This window comes from Staurois parvus, unplaced genomic scaffold (assembly GCF_062004578.1).
Source record: "Staurois parvus isolate SC_StPar_1 unplaced genomic scaffold, SC_StPar_1.0 ptg000271l, whole genome shotgun sequence".
NCBI classification, from domain to species: Eukaryota; Metazoa; Chordata; class Amphibia; order Anura; family Ranidae; genus Staurois; species Staurois parvus.
Genome location: NW_028318067.1, coordinates 340,252 through 362,815, shown reverse-complemented (window position 1 = coordinate 362,815; position 22,564 = coordinate 340,252). Strand labels below are relative to the sequence as shown.

Here is a 22,564-nt window from a genome sequence, read left to right as displayed (position 1 = left end):
AGCACGGGGGGACAGGGGCACTTTAAACTTTTTTTTTCTTTAATTTTTTTTTTTTTTTGCACTGTCCCTTTAAAAAATGAATGAATGAATATGATGGTGAATTGATATATCAAACTAATTACATGATTGGAATAAAGATCAGTGATTATAATTTATATTCAATTTTGTGTAAGATGATTGAAACAATATGCAGTAGTGCAATGATCTTTACTAGTAATGATAAATACTGTATAATAATATTTGTATACATAAAAAACAATATAAAAAAAAAAAATGTAAAATACAAAATGTCCAAAAATTGCTGGATATGTTCACATTGCTATTTAAATCTCTGCTTCAAATGTGACACCCTTATGCGCTCACCTTCCTGTAAGCCTAATCCTAGGCAAACCAAGCTTTAGATCCAATTAAATGATGACTTTATATTCTGTGATTAGATCCTTCAGGGAGACATAAATTGTTGAGCTCCCCTCTATTCTCCTGGAATGATCTCTGCTTTGGTGCTGGTGTAAGTATATGGATCTCTCCCTGCTTACACTGCACTCACATGGTAAAACATATATAATGATAGCTATCACATCCCCCTGACGAAGCCACGTGACCCTGTGACGACACGCGTAGGGGAGGGGCTCTGACGTCACCACATACCCGACGTCTGAACGGCGAGTATAGTCTGAGTGTGGAAGACACACAGAGGAGGCTTGTTGCACTGAGCGGTTTTTATATACCGTCACATGCCTGATGAAGGGGTCCTGCGAGACTCCGAAACGTTGCCTTGCTGTAACTATGTGATGGTTTATTAAAACCTTTGGACTCGTATTGGTGATCCTCGGTGTGCTGGTGACATTTTTTCCTTTTATATACACAAGGCGCATTATATATGTTTTACCATGTGAGTGCATCTATGCTTAAGGGCACTTAATAAACCTTTTATACAACGATAAGGCACTATATTCTTTCTCTTTCTTACTGCCACAACGAGGAGAAAAGCAGAGGGATGGAGTGGAAGTGCAGTGTAAGGAGGGAGAGATCCATATACCTACACCAGCACCAAAGCAGAGATCATTCCAGGAGAATAGAGGGGAGCTCAACAATTTATGTCTCCCTGAAGGATCTAATCACAGAATATAAAGTCATGATTTAATTGGCTCTAAAGCTTGGTTTGCCTAGGATTGAAGCAGAGATTTAAACAGCGATGCGAACATATCCATCAATTTTTGGACATTTTGTATTTTACATTTTTTTTTTTCGCCCAGCACGCATACTCCGCTCCTCACAAGACCTCCTTCTCTCTAGTTCCCTGGTCTCCTCCTCCCATGCCCACCTCCAGGACTTCTCCAGAGTGTCACCCATCCTCTGGAACTCCCTGCCCCAACCCATCAGATTATCACCTACTCTCCTCTCCTTTAGGCGCACCCTGAAAACCCATCTCTTCAGGGAAGCCTACCCCACCCCCTGCTAACTTGCCGACCTCCTCCACTCTTCCTACCACTCCATCCCCCACAGCTATCTCCTCCTGTACCACCATCCCCTCCCTCCTAGATTGTAAGCTCCAAAGAGCAGGGCCCTCGATCCCCTCATGTTTTGCATTGTATTGGTATTGTTCTGTCACATGTTCTGTCCCCCTTTGTAATGTACAGCGCTGAGCGAACTATCGGCGCTTTATAAATACTGTATAATAATAATAATAATAATAATACCGTATTTTCCGGCGTATAAGACGACTTTTCAACCCCTGAAAATCTTCTGAAAAGTCGGGGGTCGTCTTATACGCCGGTGCGAGCCGGTGTCAGGGCGGCACTTTTTCGAGGGGCGGCGCGGCGCCGCCCCCCCTCCTCCTCCGAGCGGCCCCGCGAAAATCGAGCGGCCGAACTGGAAGAAGGAGCAGCCGCTCCTCTTTCCCACTGACACCAACGATGAGGCACTGTTCTCCCAACTGATACCAATGATGGGGCACTATTCCTCCTCCCCACTGATACCAATGATGGGGCACTATTCCTCCCACTGATACCTATGATGGGGCACTATTCCTCCCACTGACTCCAATGATGGGTCACTATTCCTCCCACTGATACCTATGATGGGGCACTATTCCTCCCACTGACACCAATGATGGGGCACTATTCCTCCCATTGATACCTATGATGGGGCACTACTCCTCCCACTGATACCAATGATGGGGCACTATTCCTCCCACTGATATCAACGATGGGGCGCTATTCCTCCCACTGACACCAACGATGGGGCGCTATTCCTCCCACCGACACCAACGATGGGGCGCTATTCCTCCCACCGACACCAACGATGGGGCGCTATTCCTCCCACCGACACCAACGATGGGGCGCTATTCCTCCCACCGACACCAACGATGGGGCGCTATTCCTCCCACCGACACCAACGATGGGGCGCTATTCCTCCCACCGACACCAACGATGGGGCGCTATTCCTCCCACCGACACCAACGATGGGGCGCTATTCCTCCCACCGACACCAACGATGGGGCGCTATTCCTCCCACCGACACCAACGATGGGGCGCTATTCCTCCCACCGACACCAACGATGGGGCGCTATTCCTGCCACCGACACCAACGATGGGGCGCTATTCCTCCCACCGACACCAACGATGGGGCGCTATTCCTCCCACCGACACCAACGATGGGGCGCTATTCCTCCCACCGACACCAACGATGGGGCGCTATTCCTCCCACCGACACCAACGATGGGGCGCTATTCCTCCCACCGACACCAACGATGGGGCGCTATTCCTCCCACCGACACCAACGATGGGGCGCTATTCCTCCCACCGACACCAACGATGGGGCGCTATTCCTCCCACCGACACCAACGATGGGGCGCTATTCCTCCCACCGACACCAACGATGGGGCGCTATTCCTCCCACCGACACCAATGATGGGGCACTATTCCTCCCACTGACTAATGATAGGGCACTATTCCTTACACACTGACACTAATGATGGGGCACCATCATTGGTGTCAGTGGGAGGAATAGTGTCCCATCATTGGTATCAGTGGGAGGAATAGTGCCCCATCATTGGTATCAGTGGGAGGAATAGTGTCCCATCATTGGTATCAGTGGGAGGAATAGTGCCCCATCATTGGTGTCAGTGGGAGGAATAGTGCCCCATAATTGATGTCAGTGGGAGGAATAGTGTCCCATCATTGGTATCAGTGGGAGGAATAGTGCCCCATCATTGGTATCAGTGGGAGGAATAGTGCCCCATCATTGGTGTCAGTGGGAGGAATAGTGCCCCATCATTGATGTCAGCGGGAGGAATAGCGCCCCATCATTGGTGTCAGCGAGAGGAATAGTTCCCATCATTGGTGTCAGTGGGAGGAATAGTGCCCCATCATTGATGTCAGTGGGAGGAATAGTTCCCATCATTGGTGTCAGTGGGAGGAATAGTGCCCCATCATTGGTGTCAGTGGGAGGAGTAGTGCCTCATCATTGGTGTCAGTGGGAGGAATAGCACCTCATCATTGGTGTCAGTGGGAGGAATAGTGTCCCATCATTGGTATCAGTGGGAGGAATAGTGTCCCATCATTGGTGTCAGTGGGAGGAATAGTGCCCCATCATTGGTGTCAGTGGGAGGAGTAGTGCCTCATCATTGGTGTCAGTGGGAGGAATAGTGCCCCATCATTGGTGTCAGTGGGAGGAATAGTGCACCATCATTGGTGTCAGTGGGAGGAATAGTGTCCCATCATTGGTATCAGTGGGAGGAATAGTGCCCCATCATTGGTATCAGTGGGAGGAATAGTGTCCCATCATTGGTATCAGTGGGAGGAATAGTGCCCCATCATTGGTGTCAGTGGGAGGAATAGTGCCCCATAATTGATGTCAGTGGGAGGAATAGTGTCCCATCATTGGTATCAGTGGGAGGAATAGTGCCCCATCATTGGTATCAGTGGGAGGAATAGTGCCCCATCATTGGTGTCAGTGGGAGGAATAGTGCCCCATCATTGATGTCAGCGGGAGGAATAGCGCCCCATCATTGGTGTCAGCGAGAGGAATAGTTCCCATCATTGGTGTCAGTGGGAGGAATAGTGCCCCATCATTGATGTCAGTGGGAGGAATAGTTCCCATCATTGGTGTCAGTGGGAGGAATAGTGCCCCATCATTGGTGTCAGTGGGAGGAGTAGTGCCTCATCATTGGTGTCAGTGGGAGGAATAGCACCTCATCATTGGTGTCAGTGGGAGGAATAGTGTCCCATCATTGGTATCAGTGGGAGGAATAGTGTCCCATCATTGGTGTCAGTGGGAGGAATAGTGCCCCATCATTGGTGTCAGTGGGAGGAGTAGTGCCTCATCATTGGTGTCAGTGGGAGGAATAGTGCCCCATCATTGGAATACCATACTGAAATAGCATACCATATTGAAATCAAATCTGATGTTTTTTCATTTTTATTTGGTGTGTGTTGGAAGAGGGGTAGTCTTATACGGCGAGTATAGCTCAAACCGTATATTTTAACAGGAAAAGTAGGGGGTCGTCTTATACGCCGGAAAATACGGTAATAATAATATTGTTTATTTTTATTCTTTATGTATACAAATATCATTGCACTACTGCATATTGTTTCAATCATCTTACACAAAATTTAATATAAATTATAATCCCTAATCTTTAATCCAATCATGTAATTAATTTGATATATCAATTCACCATCATATTCATTCAATGTGATTCAGATAATTAATTAATCAACTCACCATAGGGGCGCGGCATTTCCCTATAAACAACCGTATTCTGCTATGTCTTTGCTAAAAAAAAAAAAAATCCAAATACATGTAAATTTATTGGTTTACATGAAAGTTATAGCGTCTACAAATGGCGATATATATACTGGAATTTTTATTTATTTTTTTTTATACTAGTAATGGAGGCGATCAGCGACTTATAGCGGGACTGCGGCGGGCATTCTGACACCGGGTGGGAACAAACGGCCAATGACATCTCCAGGCCAAAAATTTCATCATGTCTTTGGTAAAAAAGAAAAAAAAAAATCCCAATAAGTATATATAATTAATTTACTCGGTTTACTCGGAAGTTACAGTCAGGTCCATAAATATTGGGACATCGACACAATTCTAACATTTTTGGCTCTATACACCACAAAGGATTTGAAATGAAACTAACAAGATGTGCTTTAACTGCTTTAATTGAGCATGCATTTCACTTGCTGAAGACAAAACTGAAGGGAAAATGCCCCAAGAACAAGCAGGAACTGAAGACAGTTGCAGTAGAGGCCTGGCAGAGCATCACCAGGGATGAAACCCAGCGTCTGGTGATGTCTATGCGTTCCACACTTCAGGCTGTAATTGACTGCAAAGGATTTGCAACCAAGTATTAAAAAGTGAAAGTTTGATTTATGATTATTATTCTGTCCCATTACTTTTGGTCCCTTAACAAGTGGGAGGCACATAGGCAAACTGTTGTAATTCCTACACCGTTCACCTGATTTGGATGTAAATACCCTCAAATTAAAGCTGACAGTCTGCAGTTAAAGCACATCTTGTTCGTTTCATTTCAAATCCATTGTGGTGGTGTATAGAGCCAAAAATGTTAGAATTGTGTCCATGTCCCAATATTTATGGACCTGACTGTATAATATCAACAAATGACGCTATATAGATACTGGAATATTTATTTATTTGATACTAGTAATAGCAGAGACCTGCAACTTATAGGCTACGGCGGGCATTTTGACACTAATTGACACTAGGGGGAACTGACTAACTGCCACTGACATCTCCAGTGACACCAATACAGCGATCAGTGCTAATAAAAAGCACTGACACTGTACTAATGGCACTGGGCAGGAAGGGGTTAACATCTGGGGCAATCAAAGGGTTAACTGTGTGTTGTGCTTTGCTTGCACTGTGTGCTGTTTTACTAGGGAGACATGCTATGCAGAGAAAGAGAAAGAGAAAGCAGCATGTCCTTGCTGACAGGAGAGAGATCTGTGTTTACACACAGATCTCTCCCCTCTCCGCTTTAGCGGCAATCACCGAGTGCGGCCGAGACCCAGTGATTGACATCCGCTACAACCAATGGCAGCACGGGAACAGTGGCACATGCACCCCCTACCCTGAAATGGAAAATCATGTATATTTACGTGATTTTGCACGGAGTGACTGCCCTGTAGCAGGGCGGTAGGTAAGTGGTTAACAGCGATAAACTGCTATATATTACTTTTGTGGTTTTGGGTTCAGATACGCGTTAAGGCCCCATGTACACGGGACGTTTCTGAACGATGGAAACTGACTGCTGGAAAAACGTAGGTTTAAAAACGTCTGTGTAGCCGCGTTTGCATAACATGTTTATGCGCGTTTGCGTTTAGAAGCGTTTTTTAAAGATTAGCACAGGAGAACCTCCCAAATGCCCAGAATGCACTGAAAAGTGGTAAATTATGAACTGTCAGACTGTTTCAGAGAAATACAGAGAGTAGAAGCAGAGACAGCAGTATGTGTTGAGATTAGCTTAGGTGTGAGTTGCTCATTAACATTTCTTTTGTTTCCAAGGGTGGGAAAGGTGTCTGGTGGAGGGAGTCATTAAGGTCACCTGGCAGGGGGTCTTCATGAGGAATGTGAGGTGTGAATGGTCATTAACATATCTTTTGTTTCCAAGGGTGGGAGAGGTCTGATGTGTGAATGGTCATTAACATATCTTTTGTTTCCAAGGTTGGGAGAGGTCTGAGGTGTGACTGGTCATTAACATATCTTTTGTTTCCAAGGGTGGGAGAGGTCTGAGGTGTGAGTGGTCATTAACATATCTTTTGTTTTTAAGGGTGTGAGAGGTCTGAGATGTGAATGGTCATTAACATATCTTTTGTTTCCAAGGGTGGGAGAGGTCTGAGGTGTGAATGGTCATTAACATATCTTTTGTTTCCAAGGGTGGGAGAGGTCTGAGGTGTGAATGGTCATTAGCATATCTTTTGTTTCCAAGGTTGGGAGAGGTCTGAGGTGTGAATGGTCATTAACATATCTTTTGTTTCCAAGGGTGGGAGAGGTCTGATGTGTGAATGGTCATTAACATATCTTTTGTTTCCAAGGTTGGGAGAGGTCTGAGGTGTGGAATGGTCATTAACATATCTTTTGTTTCCAAGGGTGGGAGAGGTCTGAGGTGTGAATGGTCATTAGCATATCTTTTGTTTCCAAGGTTGGGAGAGGTCTGAGGTGTGAATGGTCATTAACATATCTTTTGTTTCCAAGGGTGGGAGAGGTCTGATGTGTGAATGGTCATTAGCATATCTTTTGTTTCCAAGGGTGGGAGAGGTCTGAGGTGTGAATGGTCATTAGCATATCTTTTGTTTCCAAGGGTGGGAGAGGTCTGAGGTGTGAATGGTCATTACAATGTGTGACAAGCTTGGTAGGAACATCCTGTGTTCAGTGTTTTGTCCATCTGAGTACCTTGAAAACGCTTTACATGCATTTTTCATGATGAAAAAAGGCTCTGGACAGCATCGGGAACTGGAGTTAAAAAAAAATTTCAAACACTTATAAACACGATTTGCGTTTGAAAAGCTGATAAAATCGACGTCTGAACGCAAGTTTTTTGCTTTAAAAAAAACAACTGTAAACTCAACTGCCTGTAAATGACTGTAAACGACGATGTGTACATGGTCACATAGGAAAACATTAGGGAGAGTTCAGGGGCTGCTGAAAAAAACGCTGAACAGCTCCTAAACGTGAGTTTATCAGCAGCAGTGTACATGGGCCCTAAAACTAGTCTGTCAGATGCTGTAGACTTTCAATCCTAAGCAGTTGCCCTCTAAAACTGGTGTCTTTCTGGTATTAGAGATGGAGAGAGTAGATGACAATATAAACAGTTGCAAAGTGGTGGTATAGTTTGACAAGAACATATAGTTTGGAGTTCCCCTTTAACATCTCCAATTTTTGTTACAATATACAGAAACATAAATGTACATTACCGGAAGATTTGAAGAACTTTTATTTAATGACTGATGGCTTCCTGATGTCCTGGTCGGTGAAATTGGATGGTAAGTTTATTTTTTTCATGTGCCTATTTCACAGCTGCCTCCTCTTACTTCCTCTCCCTAAGGGTCCTTTCACATGGCCGTTCCCGCTGTCCCTTTTTCTTCCATTCGTTGAAAGATGAAAAACGGACAGCAACGCATTCCTATGGGCAAATGGATGTAAACGGACGGTCATTTGTTTACATCCACATCTGTTCAGGTCCGTGTCAAGTCTCTCTTTTTGTTTGTTGAAAAAACACAAAACAGACCTACACAGATGTAAACGGACAAACGCTCCATTTTTGCATTGGTTGTTAGGGCCTGTAATTCCCTGCGGACAGTAGAATGCAATCAAAAGAGCTGCAAATCTCAAAAATGGCATGGGGACCCCCCCCAAAATCCAAACCAAGAAAGGGGGGACAAGCCCTGAACCATAACAGGCCACATGTCCTCAACATGGACACCCCTCCTACCCCCCTTAGTAAGGCACCTTGTCCCCATGTTAATGTTGATGAGGGCAAGGGCCTCATCCCCACAACCCTAGCCTGGTGGGTGTGATGGGTGCAGGGGTCCCAGATCCCACCCCACAAATTAATTAGAATGGGGTACTAGGTGCCCCTACTCATTCACCAAAAAATATGACTAGTATAAATAAACACAGAACACAGTTTTTGACAATCCCCACCTCCTAAACGACATCTCTGACTGGATGTCGCTCCATTTCCTCAAGCTCAACCTCTCCAAAACCGAGCTCCTCGTCTTCCCCCCAGCCCGCGCCCCCCCCCCATCCTTTCCATCACTACCAACAACACCACCATCAATCCCGCCCAGCAAGCCAAGGTCCTTGGCGTCATTCTGGACTCAAACCTTTCCTTTCAAACTCATATCAAGTCACTTACAAACACATGCAGGCTCCACCTCCGGAACATCGCCAAGATACGCTCCTTCCTTACCCCAGACACCACTAAACTACTCGTACACTCCCTGATTATCTCACACCTTGACTACTGCAACTCCCTCCTCACCGGCCTACCCCAGTGCAGGCTCTCCCCGCTTCAGACCATCCTGAACTCAGCTGCCAGACTCATCCACCTCACCAGCCGCTCCACCTCTGCCACCCCCCTCTGCCTCTCCCTCCACTGGCTCCCCATTGCTCAACGCATTAAATTCAAATTGCTCACCCTGACCTATAAGGCCATTCACGGCACTGCCCCTAACTACCTCACCGACCTGATTCCCAGGTACCACCCTACCCGTACCCTTCGCTCTTCACAGGACCTCCTTCTATCTTGCTCCCTGGTCTCCTCCTCCCACGCACGACTGCAAGACTTCTCCAGGTCCTCCCCCATCCTCTGGAACTCACTACCCCAATCCATCAGACTGTCACCTTCCCTCCTCACCTTCAGGCGCTCCCTGAAAACCCACCTCTTCAGGGAAACCTACCCCACCCTCACCTAACAGCCGCTGCCCTTCCCTCCTCCTACCACTCCATCCCCCACAGCCGTTTCCTCCTGTACCACTACCCCCTCCCTCCTAGATTGTAAGCTCAAAAGAGTAGGGCCCTCTTACCCCTTGTGTACTGTTTGATGTTACTGTACTGTTTCATGTATTGTCCCCCCCTCTATTGTACAGCACTGAGCAAACCCTTTGGCGCTATATAAACTCGATAAAGAAATAAACAATCCCCAATGAAAAGCCTGCTGAACCCAACTGCTACCATCTTTTGTTGGTGCCGAATGACATTGCCGGTTCTCCCCGCAGCTAGGTAAACAATCCCCCGCTCCCTTATGACGTCACATACGCACAATGACGTCATAAGGTAGCAGAGTCACTCGGTGACCCCAACTCTTTGAATAATGCTAGGAAAACATAACATCATTGTCTTATGTAACACCATAAGGGGGGCAGGGGGTCGCACAGTGACATCACTGGATGGCCCTGCCCGTTTGTTTACTTTAGCGACAGGGAAAACAGGCAATGCTTCCGCAAACGACAGGAGCAGTCTGGTTTCAGCGGGCAGCGGTTTTCTTTTTTTTTCCGTCAGTGACCTTCGTTCATCATGATTGATGATGACATCGCTGGACTGCGTGATTGACGATGTAGGAGGACATTTTTTTGTGTAGTAAATGACTTGTCAAAAACTGTGTTGTGTGTTTATGTAAATTAGTCATTTTTTTTAGTGAATAAGTGCCCCATACTAATTCACTTTGGTGGGGGCCTGGATTTTGGGGTCCTATTGTTAAACACCCTTCGCCCCCATGTTGCGGGCATGTGGCCTGGTATGGTTTGGGGGGGAGGGTCGCACACTTGTCCTGCCCCCCTTTCATTAACTGCCAGGCTGCATGCTCAGATAAGTTTTTTGTATGGGTTTTGGGGGGGGACCCCACGCCATTTTTATTTTTATCATGAGGTCCCCCCCAAACTCCATACCAGACTTGAAGGGTCTTTTGTTTACATTCTGCTGACTCATTGTTAGGAAGCTGGCAGGTGCCAGCTGCTTAACCTCCCTAGCGGTCTGATGATGTCAGTATTTCTGTGCTGAAAGCGGTACATTGTTTTCAATGGAAATATGTCGTTTTTTTATTTTAGGCCTGTAATTCTTAGGAATAACTCACTGAAATCTGTCCGAACAAGAGTCTAGTAAACATCCCGGGGATGATAAAACTTGAAACACGAAATCATAAATTATAATATAATAAATAATCATAAAAAATAATATAATAATAAATGTAATTCAATAATATAATCAAACCAAAAACACTGAAATGTGAAATATAGCGCCAAGTTCACACATCACTGAGCTCAGTCGCAGAATCGTTTTCAGTGTCTGATGAGGAATTTCCCCCACGAATCATTATCACTCAATTCTGCAAGTGGTTCTGATTTACTATCGCTGTTCTCTAGCCGGTCTAAAACCGCTTTTGACCTAAAGGGACGCTTTTTGGACGCCATGGACGTTTCTCAGTTTCCAGGCAGCAAGAACAGACAAAATGCAGGCAGGGCGCCGGACAAAGCACTCGGGACAAAATGTATGTGAAATGGTTTGATACAGGAATGTTATACTATGTGATTTTAGTGTATTTAGTGAATGTCACTTTTTAAATTTCCCGCCGGTTCCGTTCCTCATACGTCCTGATGCTCGCAGGAAATGGAACCAGAAGCCGGATGCCGGCATCGGCCGGAGGAGATGGCCGGGGACACCGCAGGGGGGACATCGCGGGAGCGCAGGACAAGGTAAGTGATATAAGGATCACTGGAGCAACGCCGCAGTCTATTTCCGAGTGTAGCTCGGGGTTACCGCTTTTGGTACTGAAACTTTACCCCGAGCTACACTCGGGAATACCTCCAGAGAGGTTAACAACCAATGACTCCTCCATGCTGCTGACAGCAGGGCTGACTCATTGTTAGGAAGCTGGCAGGTGCCAGCTGCTTAACAACCAATGACTCCTCCATGCTGCTGACAGCAGGGATGACTCATTGTTAGGAAGCTGGCAGGTGCCAGCTGCTTAACAACCAATGACTTCTCCATGCTGCTGACAGCTTAGATGCATCACTGCTTGTTAGGACGTCAGCAGGTGCCGGATTCTACTAACCAACACAAAAATGAACCTTTGTTTACATCCATTTGCATTTGTCTAGGTCCGCTTCCAGACACAGATGTAAATGGATGATAATTCTTTTACATCCATTTGCCTGTTTTTTCATCCATCAACTGATGGATGAAAAACGGACAGACAGAGCATCCGTGTGGAAGGACCCTTAGTCTGCATGTGTGCTGCTGTGTAACACATGTACCCTCCTAGGGTTCAGTGCTGAAAAACTGCAAAAATTAATTGAAGTCGGTGGACATAGTTTACACCGTGTTGGCTGCAGTGCCTTGTGTCTTCCCAAAGTACATTTAAATCGAATCCCTAAAATCACATATAAGCCCCCCTTGAACAGTTGCACAGGCTCCTCTCCTATACTGACATGACTATGCTTTCTTTGATTTTATTGCACACTGTGAGCCTCCCACCAGTCATTGGATTTCTGCTTTTTTGTTTTTTTTTTTTAATCGTGGAAGCTTGGCGTCAAGTGTGGCCGTTACCTGGGTGCTCTACATCCAAATACTGCCTGCCTAGTAATGCCTACTCCTGCATCCTGGTATTACCACCCCCCATAAAGGCATTTTGATATTTGCATAACTCCTCCAAAGAGCCAGCCCACTCCTTGCATCAGGGCTGAGGGCTTCCTTTTACCTGAAAGTACCAGGTATGTTTCTTCTATCAGCAGAACAGTACAGGGAGGGGTGCCAAGGGAAGGTAAACTGACATGTATTTGCCCTACATAGGCAGCTGCACTTTAAGTAAAAAATGTAAAGAGAAACCCGGGACCAGAGTATTCCGTACCTTGTGTAGAGGGTTGGTAGAACTAGTCCTGTTGGAAGGACTGTGATTGCGGTGGGAAACAAGACACGAGGTAAGTGAGCCCCCCTTCTACATCTGGAATAAAAAGATCTCTTTTACTTACAGACAGTCCCATCCAGGTGGGCTCTATGGTCATTAACAGCATTTCCAGTCTGACCCGGCTGAGATCAGCCTCTGCCTATTCTTTGCCGAACTCACCGACGTTGGATGACCTAGATGGCGGCTCGGACGAGGAAGGTACACGTAGTTGATAATAAGTAAAACTGTATTAGGCGAGGTTCACACCTATACAGTTTGTGTTTGATCCGTTTCTGCAGTGCGTTTTGCGTAAGTGCACATGCATTTTTGATACGTGTTTGATGCATTTTGCGTTTTTGTTTTCTTTCCTTGTTGCTAGGCAGATTAAAATGCATAAAAAATGCACTACATGCTTTTCTGCAGCGTCACCATTGAAGTCTGTAGAACAAAAAAACGCAATATTTTGCATTTTAAAAAAAGTCCCTGACCCTTTCCAAAAAAAGCACCGGGTGAAAAGACGGAGATGTGCAAGTGTCCCGTAGGAAATCATGTTAAACGGACTGTAGTGCATTTCTGCAAAACGCCGCGGAAAACGCTTAGGTGTGAACAGGGGCGGACTGACAACTCATGGGGCCCCCGGGCAATAGGGGATCATGGGGCCCCTGTGTCCTTGCCCAAACTAAAAAAAGACTATAAAAAAGGTACCAGGGGCATCTCATGGGGCCCCCTACTGACTCCGGGCCCTTGGGCAGTGCCCGAGTTTCCAAATGGTCAGTCCGCCCCTGGGTGTGAACCTAGACTTATGCTTTTGTTATCTGAATATGATTTGGGGAAAATCTGGCAGGTATATAAAAAAGGCTTTTTGTCCAGTTATATGTTAGAGTCTCTCCACGCATAGTTTTCTCATTTTATTTAAATATATATATAATGCTCATTATTCAGTGGATCTGTTATAATCCAGCAATAGAGCTGGGCACACACACACGGTTTGTTTTTTTTGGGGTTTTTTTGCATTCAACTAGCGGAAAAAGCAAAAAAAAGAAACTGACAGATCCAAGTGATGTTGATGCAGGGATCTTTCCCTCTAAAACAGAGGTTCTCAACCTTCCTAATGCTGCGACCCTTTAATACAGTTCCTCATGTTGTGGTGACCCCCATCCATAAAATTATTTTCATTGCTACTTCGTAACTGTATTCACATCAACCACAGCTGAATACAAAAAGACCGATCAGCATCCAGATTAAGTTCCCATGGTACAGATATTTTTTTTTGCAGTAGGTGATGATTTTACATTTACCCAGTAATTATAATTCATGAAGTGTTTTAACTCCAATACTACTGCTTTCTACACAGTAGCTGCTTTCTACACAGTAGCTGCTTTCTACACAGTACCTGCTTTCTACACAGTAGCTGCTTTCTACACAGTACCTGCTTTCTACACAGTACCTGCTTTCTACACAGTACCTGCTTTCTACACAGTAGCTGCTTTCTACACAGTACCTGCTTTCTACACAGTAGCTGCTTTCTACACAGTAGCTGCTTTCTACAGTAGCTGCTTTCTACACAGTAGCTGCTTTCTACACAGTACCTGCTTTCTACACAGTACCTGCTTTCTACACAGTAGCTGCTTTTAACAGAGTAGCTGCTTTTAACAGAGTAGCTGCTTTCTACACAGTAGCTGCTCTTTACATATGTGTGACTGGTCCACTTAAGTACATTATGGCGCCAACCCTGTCACATACACCTGTATTTGTACGGGGTGTATGTGACCGTGTTGGCGCAATGATGTCATCACGCTGGGTACTCGTATGTGGGCGTATCTGCATGTGGGCGGACCCGCCTGGAGACTGATAGAGGAGCGGATAGAGAACCATAAAATTATTTTCATTGCTACTTCGTAACTGTATTCACATCAACCACAGCTGAATACAAAAAGACCGATCAGCATCCAGATTAAGTTCCCATGGTACAGATATTTTTTTTTGCAGTAGGTGATGATTTTACATTTACCCAGTAATTATAATTCATGAAGTGTCGTTTTAACTCCAATACTACTGCTTTCTACACAGTAGCTGCTTTCTACACAGTAGCTGCTTTCTACACAGTAGCTGCTTTCTACACAGTACCTGCTTTCTACACAGTACCTGCTTTTAACAGAGTAGCTGCTTTTAACAGAGTAGCTGCTTTCTACACAGTAGCTGCTCTTTACATATGTGTGACTGGTCCACTTAAGTACATTATGGCGCCAACCCTGTCACATACACCTGTATTTGTACGGGGTGTATGTGACCGTGTTGGCGCAATGATGTCATCACGCTGGGTACTCGTATGTGGGCGTATCTGCATGTGGGCGGACCCGCCTGAAGACGGATAGAGGAGCGGTGTCTCGGTTCCTAAGACCATCGGAAATATGTGTTTTCCGATGGTCTTAGGCAACTCCTGTGAATGGGTCGTTCGACCCCCAAAGGGATCGCGACCCACTGGTTGAAAACCGCTGCTCTCAAACATTACATTCTGACACCCCCCATCTGCACCAGAATACGCAGATCAGCATTGCACCTATCGACTGCAAGCTCTGATCAAATACTGGTTTTCTAGCATGACCATTCATCAGATGCCAATCCTTAGACCATCTTCTCTTGAACACACAGCGATACACACGGGCCGAAAGTCAGCCAGTTCCTGCTGAACCAGCCAATTTTCAGCCTTGTGTACCGGGCTTTACTTGTCTATCCTGCCTATTCCCCGTCCATTAATTGCATTCTGGTGCCAGATTGACAACACAGAGTCTCCATTCAAATGGATATTTTATCTGGCACCCAGAAGCTCCTCCACATCACGGTTGGTAGAACCAGTGCTGCAGTCGAGCAGTTGGAGGTTAGGTTAACCACTTATGTGCTGCCCTATAGCAGAAATACTGCTACAGAGTGGCACGGGTGCGCAAAATCATGTGTGTATATATGTGATTTTGCAGTCCCGGGTAGGGGGCCCTATCCGTGCCGCCATTCACGGCCTCAACTGTCAATCACAGGGTTCCAGCAAACAAAACAGATCTCTCCCCTGTCAGCTCCTGCACACTGCTTTGTATGGCTCTGCATAGGAGAGCCATACAAAGCAGTGTGCTTACAGTGTACAGCACACAGTAAAACAACACACAGTTAACCCTTTGATCGCCCCACATGTTAACCCCTTCCTGCCCATTGCCATTAGTACAGTGTCAGTGCTTTTTATTAGCACTGATCACTGTATTGGTGTCACTGGGGATGTCAGTGACACCAAGTCAGTTCCCACCCAGTGTCAGAATGCCCGCCACAGTCCCACTATAAGTCGCTGATCACCGCCATTACTAGACAAACACTAGCAAAGACACGAGACAAGGAGCCAAAGATGACAGTCGCGGACAGCGGAGGTCCTTGGGTGAACTAAACTAACGCATTTCGGGAATCTAACTCCCTTCCTCAGAGCAGCTCTGTTTTTATGACCTTTTTGGTTGGTGAGTATGCATTTGTGATTATATAATACATTTTCTATTTATCACGGTAATGCACGAGGAGAGTGCGCCGTTTTACTCTCTTTTTTGCCAGCATCAAGATTCCCCGATCTATACAAATAGATATATACAAACAGTAAATGAAAGAGGAACACAAAAGAAAGAGGGAGCACATCGATGGTGAAATCTGCATGGTTACAAACATAATAATGTCACACACATAGCTACAGTGGGGAGGCCATTAGAACCGTACATTTGAAGAAAGGTGGGATGAGGTGAAATTATCCCATGGGTGCCACACTGCCTCGAACACAGCAATCGAACAGACATGTAGAGCAGTCAGGTATTCCATCTGTCTCACATCAGCAACAATTTTAAACATTGAAGGAGGTATAGGGGATAGCCAACACATAGGAATGTTTCTTCTGGCCGCAGTCTGAATATATGTGGTGAGTTTCCTGGCCATTTTGGGAAGACCTGGGAACGGCAGGCTCAATAAAAAGTATAGAGACTCAAAGGGGAGAGAGGTATGCAATAACAATTGTAAAAAGGACAAAACCTCTTCCCAGAAAGGAACAATGAATCCACAAGTCCAAAAAATGTGGAAGACGAAGCCAAAGTCTTTCCCGCAACGCCAGCAGGCGGAAGAAGCATTCGGGTTAAAGGCATGGATATCCTCGGGAGTTTTGTACCACAGCATCATAATTTTGTATGTATTTTCCTTATAAACCACACAGGCAGAAGATTTAGATGTGTTTTCCCGAATGTTCTTCCACTGCGTCAGATCAATGTCACATTGCAAAAACTGGGACCACTTGCGCATATAGTGATGAGTGTCAGAGAGGGGGGAAGCATCCATAAGAAGGTATTAGAAATGATGCCCTTTTGATGTGGACCCTGTATGCACAGACACTCAAAGGGAGTGGGTTTCCGAAGAGTCAATGTGGAGGACATGGTAGCGAAAAAGTGGCGTATCTGTAGGTAGATATATAAATGTTGGGAAGGTAAATCTTTTCTCTGGAGGTAGAATGGTTGTAGTTTCCAAGTCACAGGATGTACTAAGTGGCGTAATTGGAAGAGATTAGCTGTGACCCAAGGGAGCCCCCGGGGCATGGCCAGACTATCAGGAAGGTTGGGGTTAAAGAGGATATTAGTCAGTGGGGAGCAATATAATTTTGCAATTTCAGAAAACAACTTGTGAGACCGCATACAATATAATAACTGTCTTGTTCATGTTTAAGGACATCCCGATCGGCCACATTTTAATTCCAGGAACATGATATTTGAACTAGACCCATGTAATGGGAATGGGAAGGTGTGCCTGGTTTACAAGACTTCCAAACCAGGTAGGTTGGTGAGAATATTGTGTCATCCTTTTCTAATAAGTACACGGTTTTCATTTTTCAATCAGCAATTAAACTTTTCTCCTTCTCCCTTTCACTCACTGCAAGGGGAGGTGTTGTGTAGTCATTGAGGTCTGAAGTTTCATCTGCTTGTATGTTACCTTCCCTGGTAACCCCCCCCTATCAAATTGCTAATAAATATTAATACTTCTCGCAGTGTTTGTCAACCTACAAGGTAAAGGGAGCCTTACATGTGGCCCCAAATGTTTCCAAAGGGCCTCATATAATATTTATTAAATGTAAAGCTACAGAAAAGTGTCATAGACTAAAGCATTACTAGAGGAAATGGTCAGAGAATGATCTGTTGGAGTCTGATGTCATGCTATAGGTGACCGTCAGAGACTAGGGACATGTACCCTTTATAAACCAATCCTCCCTCTACTGACTGCTAGTACCAAGGATTGCATCTTAAACACCAAAAGGCCCCATGTAGCCCTCAGCCGCAAGTTGGGCACCAAGGTTCTAAAGGCATTAAGGGGTTACTAAACCCAGGATCCTGCATTCACTATATCCGCTCTCCCCGGACCCCGCATTCACTATATCCGCTCTCCCCGGACCCCGCATTCACTATATCCGCTCTCCCCGGACCCCGCATTCCCTATATCCGCTCTCCCCGGACCCCGCATTCACTATATCCGCTCTCCCCGGACCCCGCATTCACTATATCCGCTCTCCCCGGACCCTGCATTCACTATATCCGCTCTCCCCGGACCCTGCATTCACTATATCCGCTCTCCCCGGACCCTGCATTCACTATATCCGCTCTCCCCGGACCCCGCATTCACTATATCCGCTCTCCCCGGACCCTGCATTCACTATATCTGCTCTCCCCGGACCCTGCATTCACTATATCTGCTCTCCCCTGACCCCGCATTCACTATATCCGCTCTCCCCGGACCCCGCATTCACTATATCCGCTCTCCCCGGACCCTGCATTCACTATATCTGCTCTCCCCCGACCCCGCATTCACTATATCCGCTCTCCCCGGACCCCGCATTCACTATATCCGCTCTCCCCGAACCCCGCATTCACTATATCCGCTCTCCCCGAACCCCGCATTCTCTATATCTGGTCTCCCCGGACCCTGCATTCACTATATCCGCTCTCCCCGGACCCCGCATTCACTATATCCGCTCTCCCCGGACCCCGCATTCACTATATCCGCTCTCCCCGGACCCTGCATTCCCTATATCCGCTCTCCCCGGACCCCGCATTCACTATATCCGCTCTCCCCGGACCCCGCATTCACTATATCCGCTCTCCCCGGACCCTGCATTCACTATATCCGCTCTCCCCGGACCCTGCATTCACTATATCCGCTCTCCCCGGACCCTGCATTCACTATATCCGCTCTCCCCGGACCCCGCATTCACTATATCCGCTCTCCCCGGACCCCGCATTCACTATATCCGCTCTCCCCGGACCCTGCATTCCCTATATCCGCTCTCCCCGGACCCCGCATTCACTATATCCGCTCTCCCCGGACCCCGCATTCACTATATCCGCTCTCCCCGGACCCTGCATTCACTATATCCGCTCTCCCCGGACCCTGCATTCACTATATCCGCTCTCCCCGGACCCTGCATTCACTATATCCGCTCTCCCCGGACCCCGCATTCACTATATCCGCTCTCCCCGGACCCTGCATTCACTATATCTGCTCTCCCCGGACCCTGCATTCACTATATCTGCTCTCCCCTGACCCCGCATTCACTATATCCGCTCTCCCCGGACCCCGCATTCACTATATCCGCTCTCCCCGGACCCTGCATTCACTATATCTGCTCTCCCCCGACCCCGCATTCACTATATCCGCTCTCCCCGGACCCCGCATTCACTATATCCGCTCTCCCCGGACCCTGCATTCACTATATCCGCTCTCCCCGAACCCCGCATTCTCTATATCTGGTCTCCCCGGACCCTGCATTCACTATATCTGCTCTCCCCGGACCCCGCATTCACTATATCCGCTCTCCCCGAACCCCGCATTCACTATATCCGCTCTCCCCGAACACCGCATTCTCTATATCTGGTCTCCCCGGACCCTGCATTCACTATATCCGCTCTCCCCGGACTCCGCATTCACTATATCCGCTCTCCCCGGACCCTGCATTCACTATATCCGCTCTCCCCGAACCCCGCATTCTCTATATCCGGTCTCCCCGGACCCCGCATTCACTATATCCGCTCTCCCCGGACCCTGAATTCACTATATCCGCTCTCCCCGGACCCTGCATTCACTATATCCGCTCTCCCGGACCCCTCATTCACTATATCCGCTCTTCCCGGACCCTGCATTCACTATATCTGGTCTCCCCGGACCCCGCATTCACTATATCTGGTCTCCCCGGACCCCGCATTCACTATATCCGCTCTCCCCGGACCCTGCATTCACTATATCCGCTCTCCCCGAACCCCGCATTCTCTATATCTGGTCTCCCCGAACCCCGCATTCACTATATCCACTCTCCCCGGACCCTGCATTCACTATATCTGGTCTCCCCGGACCCCGCATTCACTATATCCGCTCTCCCCGGACCCCGCATTCTCTATCTCTGGTCTCCCCGGACCCTGCATTCACTATATCTGGTCTCCCCGGACCCTGCATTCACTATATCTGGTCTCCCCGGACCCTGCATTCACTATATCCGGTCTCCCCGGACCCTGCATTCACTATATCTGGTCTCCCCGGACCCCGCATTCACTATATCCGCTCTCCCCGGACCCCGCATTCTCTATCTCTGGTCTCCCCGGACCCTGCGTTCACTATATCTGGTCTCCCCGGACCCTGCATACACTATATCTGCTCTCCCACAGTACTCTGAACACAGAAGTGCAATTATTTTAGTAAATATATGCTTAGTTTACTAAATATATGCTAAATACCTTTTCTTATCAGCAGTTAGAGCAGTCTTGTGACTTCAGCTGAGCACTGGTTAAAGCTTGGAGGAGTTTTCTTTAGGAGGATGTAAAACCCCTGACCTCTGAATGGACGGTGCTGATTGGCCCTGTGCTGATCACATGCACTCTCCCAAGAAAAAAAAAACCTCTCTAGCAATACACACGAAACTGAGTATGAGCATGTGGCTACGGGTTCAGTTTGTCTTATCAGGAGATAAGACGTGGACATTTGAACAAGAGGAGGGGCAGAGAAGACAGGATCAAACGGCCTTTTTACACAATGCAGAGGATTAACCCCTTAGGTTCCACAGTGAATATAACAAGCATGCTTTGCTGCATATACAGACTGATTGTACTGTTGTGGGTTTAGTAACACTTTAATAGATTTTCTGCATTAAGGTAAAAAAAAAAACTTCCATAATCAGCTCCTGCCAGCCCCCTCTTTAAGTGGAGGTCCAGTCAGAATTTAAAAAAACACATCAACAGCTACAAAAACTGTAGTTGCTGACTTTTAACAAATGGACACTCACCTGTCCCTCGATCCTGCGGTGTCCTCACACTGGCCAGGTTGACTGACTGTCCTGCTTCCTCGACGCCGGCATCTTTAGTGTGGGCACCCGGCTGTGACAACTTGCGGCTTCACATCCGGGTGCCCACTGCACATGCGTGAGTAGCGCTGCACTTTGTAAATGGCCCCGTAGTCTTCTGGGACCTGTCACATGTCCCAGAAGGGGAGGGAGGAGGAGGGGACAACTGCCGCTTCCAATCGCTAGGCAATCACAGCGGATGTGGGAGTGGGGTCATGTCACATTCGGGTAATCCCCACCAGAGAGTGCATTAAGGTAAAAAAAAGTTTAACCCTTAAAACCACTTTTAATTTAAAAAACAGGCCTTTACAACTGCCTTAAAGGATAAATTCACCTTAGAACATGTTACATGTTCCACCCGTTTTTAGGGTAGAACATGTATCATGCTCCCATAGCCGCAGCCACGCCTGCCGACTTCCCTCCCTCTGACAGTTAGTACGGAGAGACGGTTCCTCGTGCAGGGAGAAGTTTCCGCGTACGGGGAGTTTTCTAGTTCGTGGAGAAGTTTCCTCGTACGGAAAGAAGTTTCCTAGTATGGGGAGAAGTTTCCTAGTACGGGGAGAAGTCTCCTAGTTTCCTCGTGCGGGGGGAAGTTTCCTAATACGGAAGAAGTTTCCTCATACGGGGAGAATTCTCCTAGTTTCCTCGTATGGGCAGAAGTCTCCTAGTTTCCTCGGTTGGGGAGAATTCTCCTAGTTTCCTCGTACGGGCAGAAGTCTCCTAGTTTCCTCGTACGGGAGAAGTCTCCTAGTTTCCTGGTACTGGGAGAAGTTTCCTCGTGCAGGGAGAAGTCTCCTAGTCTCCTCGTGCAGGGAGAAGTCTCCTAGTTTCCTCGTGCAGGGAGAAGTCTCCTAGTTTCCTCGTACAGGGAGAAGTCTCCTAGTTTCCTCGTACGGGGAGAAGTCTCCTAGTTTCCTCATACGGGGACAAGTCTCCTAGTTTCCTCGTACAAGGAGAAGTCTCCTAGTTTCCTTGTACGGGGAGAAGTCTCCTAGTTTCCTTGTACAGGGAGAAGTCTCCTAGTTTCCTTGTACAGGGAGAAGTCTCCTATTTTCCTGGTACGGGGAGAAGTCTCCTAGTGTCCTGGTACGGGGAGAAGTCTCCTAGTTTCCTTGTACGGGGAGAAGTCTCCTAGTTTCCTTGTACGGGGAGAAGTCTCCTAGTTTCCTTGTACGGGGAGAAGTCTCCTAGTTTCCTCATGCAGGGAGAAGTCTCCTAGTTTCCTGGTATTGGGAGAGGTCTCCTAGTTTCCTGGTATTGGGAGAAGTCTCCTAGTTTCCTGGTATTGGAGAAGTCTCCTAGTTTCCTCATGCAGGGAGAAGTCTCCTAGTTTCCTCATGCAGGGAGAAGTCTCCTGGTTTCCTCATACGGGGAGAAGTCTCCTAGTTTCCTCATGCAGGGAGAAGTATCCTAGTTTCCTCGTGCAGAGAGAAGTCTCCTAGTTTCCTCGTACGGGGAGAAGTCTCCTAGTTTCCTCGTACGGGGAGAAGTCTCCTAGTTTCCTCGTACGGGGAGAAGTCTCCTAGTTTCCTCGTACGGGGAGAAGTCTCCTAGTGTCCTGGTATGGGGAGAAGTCTCCTAGTTTCCTCGTGCAGAGAGAAGTCTCCTAGTTTCCTCGTGCAGAGAGAAGTCTCCTAGTTTCCTCGTGCAGAGAGAAGTCTCCTAGTTTCCTCATATGGGGAGAAGTCTCCTAGTTTCCTGGTACGGGGAGAAGTCTCCTAGTGTCCTGGTACGGGGAGAAGTCTCCTAGTTTCCTGGTACGG

General features: G+C 47.1%; 1 protein-coding gene across 3 annotated transcripts in view; it reads left to right on the top strand.

Moving 5' to 3' along the window:
- TPGS2 (tubulin polyglutamylase complex subunit 2) overlaps positions 1 to 22,564 on the top strand; it is a 48,957-nt gene that overhangs the window by 9,298 nt on the left and 17,095 nt on the right. For all 3 annotated transcript variants that reach the window (XM_089681578.1, XM_089681579.1, XM_089681580.1), the window contains exons 4-6: positions 7,931 to 8,018; positions 12,506 to 12,637; positions 17,151 to 17,255. In XM_089681578.1, the coding sequence (XP_089537704.1) occupies positions 7,931 to 8,018; positions 12,506 to 12,637; positions 17,151 to 17,255 (325 nt within the window). The remainder of the gene's footprint in view (positions 1 to 7,930; positions 8,019 to 12,505; positions 12,638 to 17,150; positions 17,256 to 22,564) is intronic.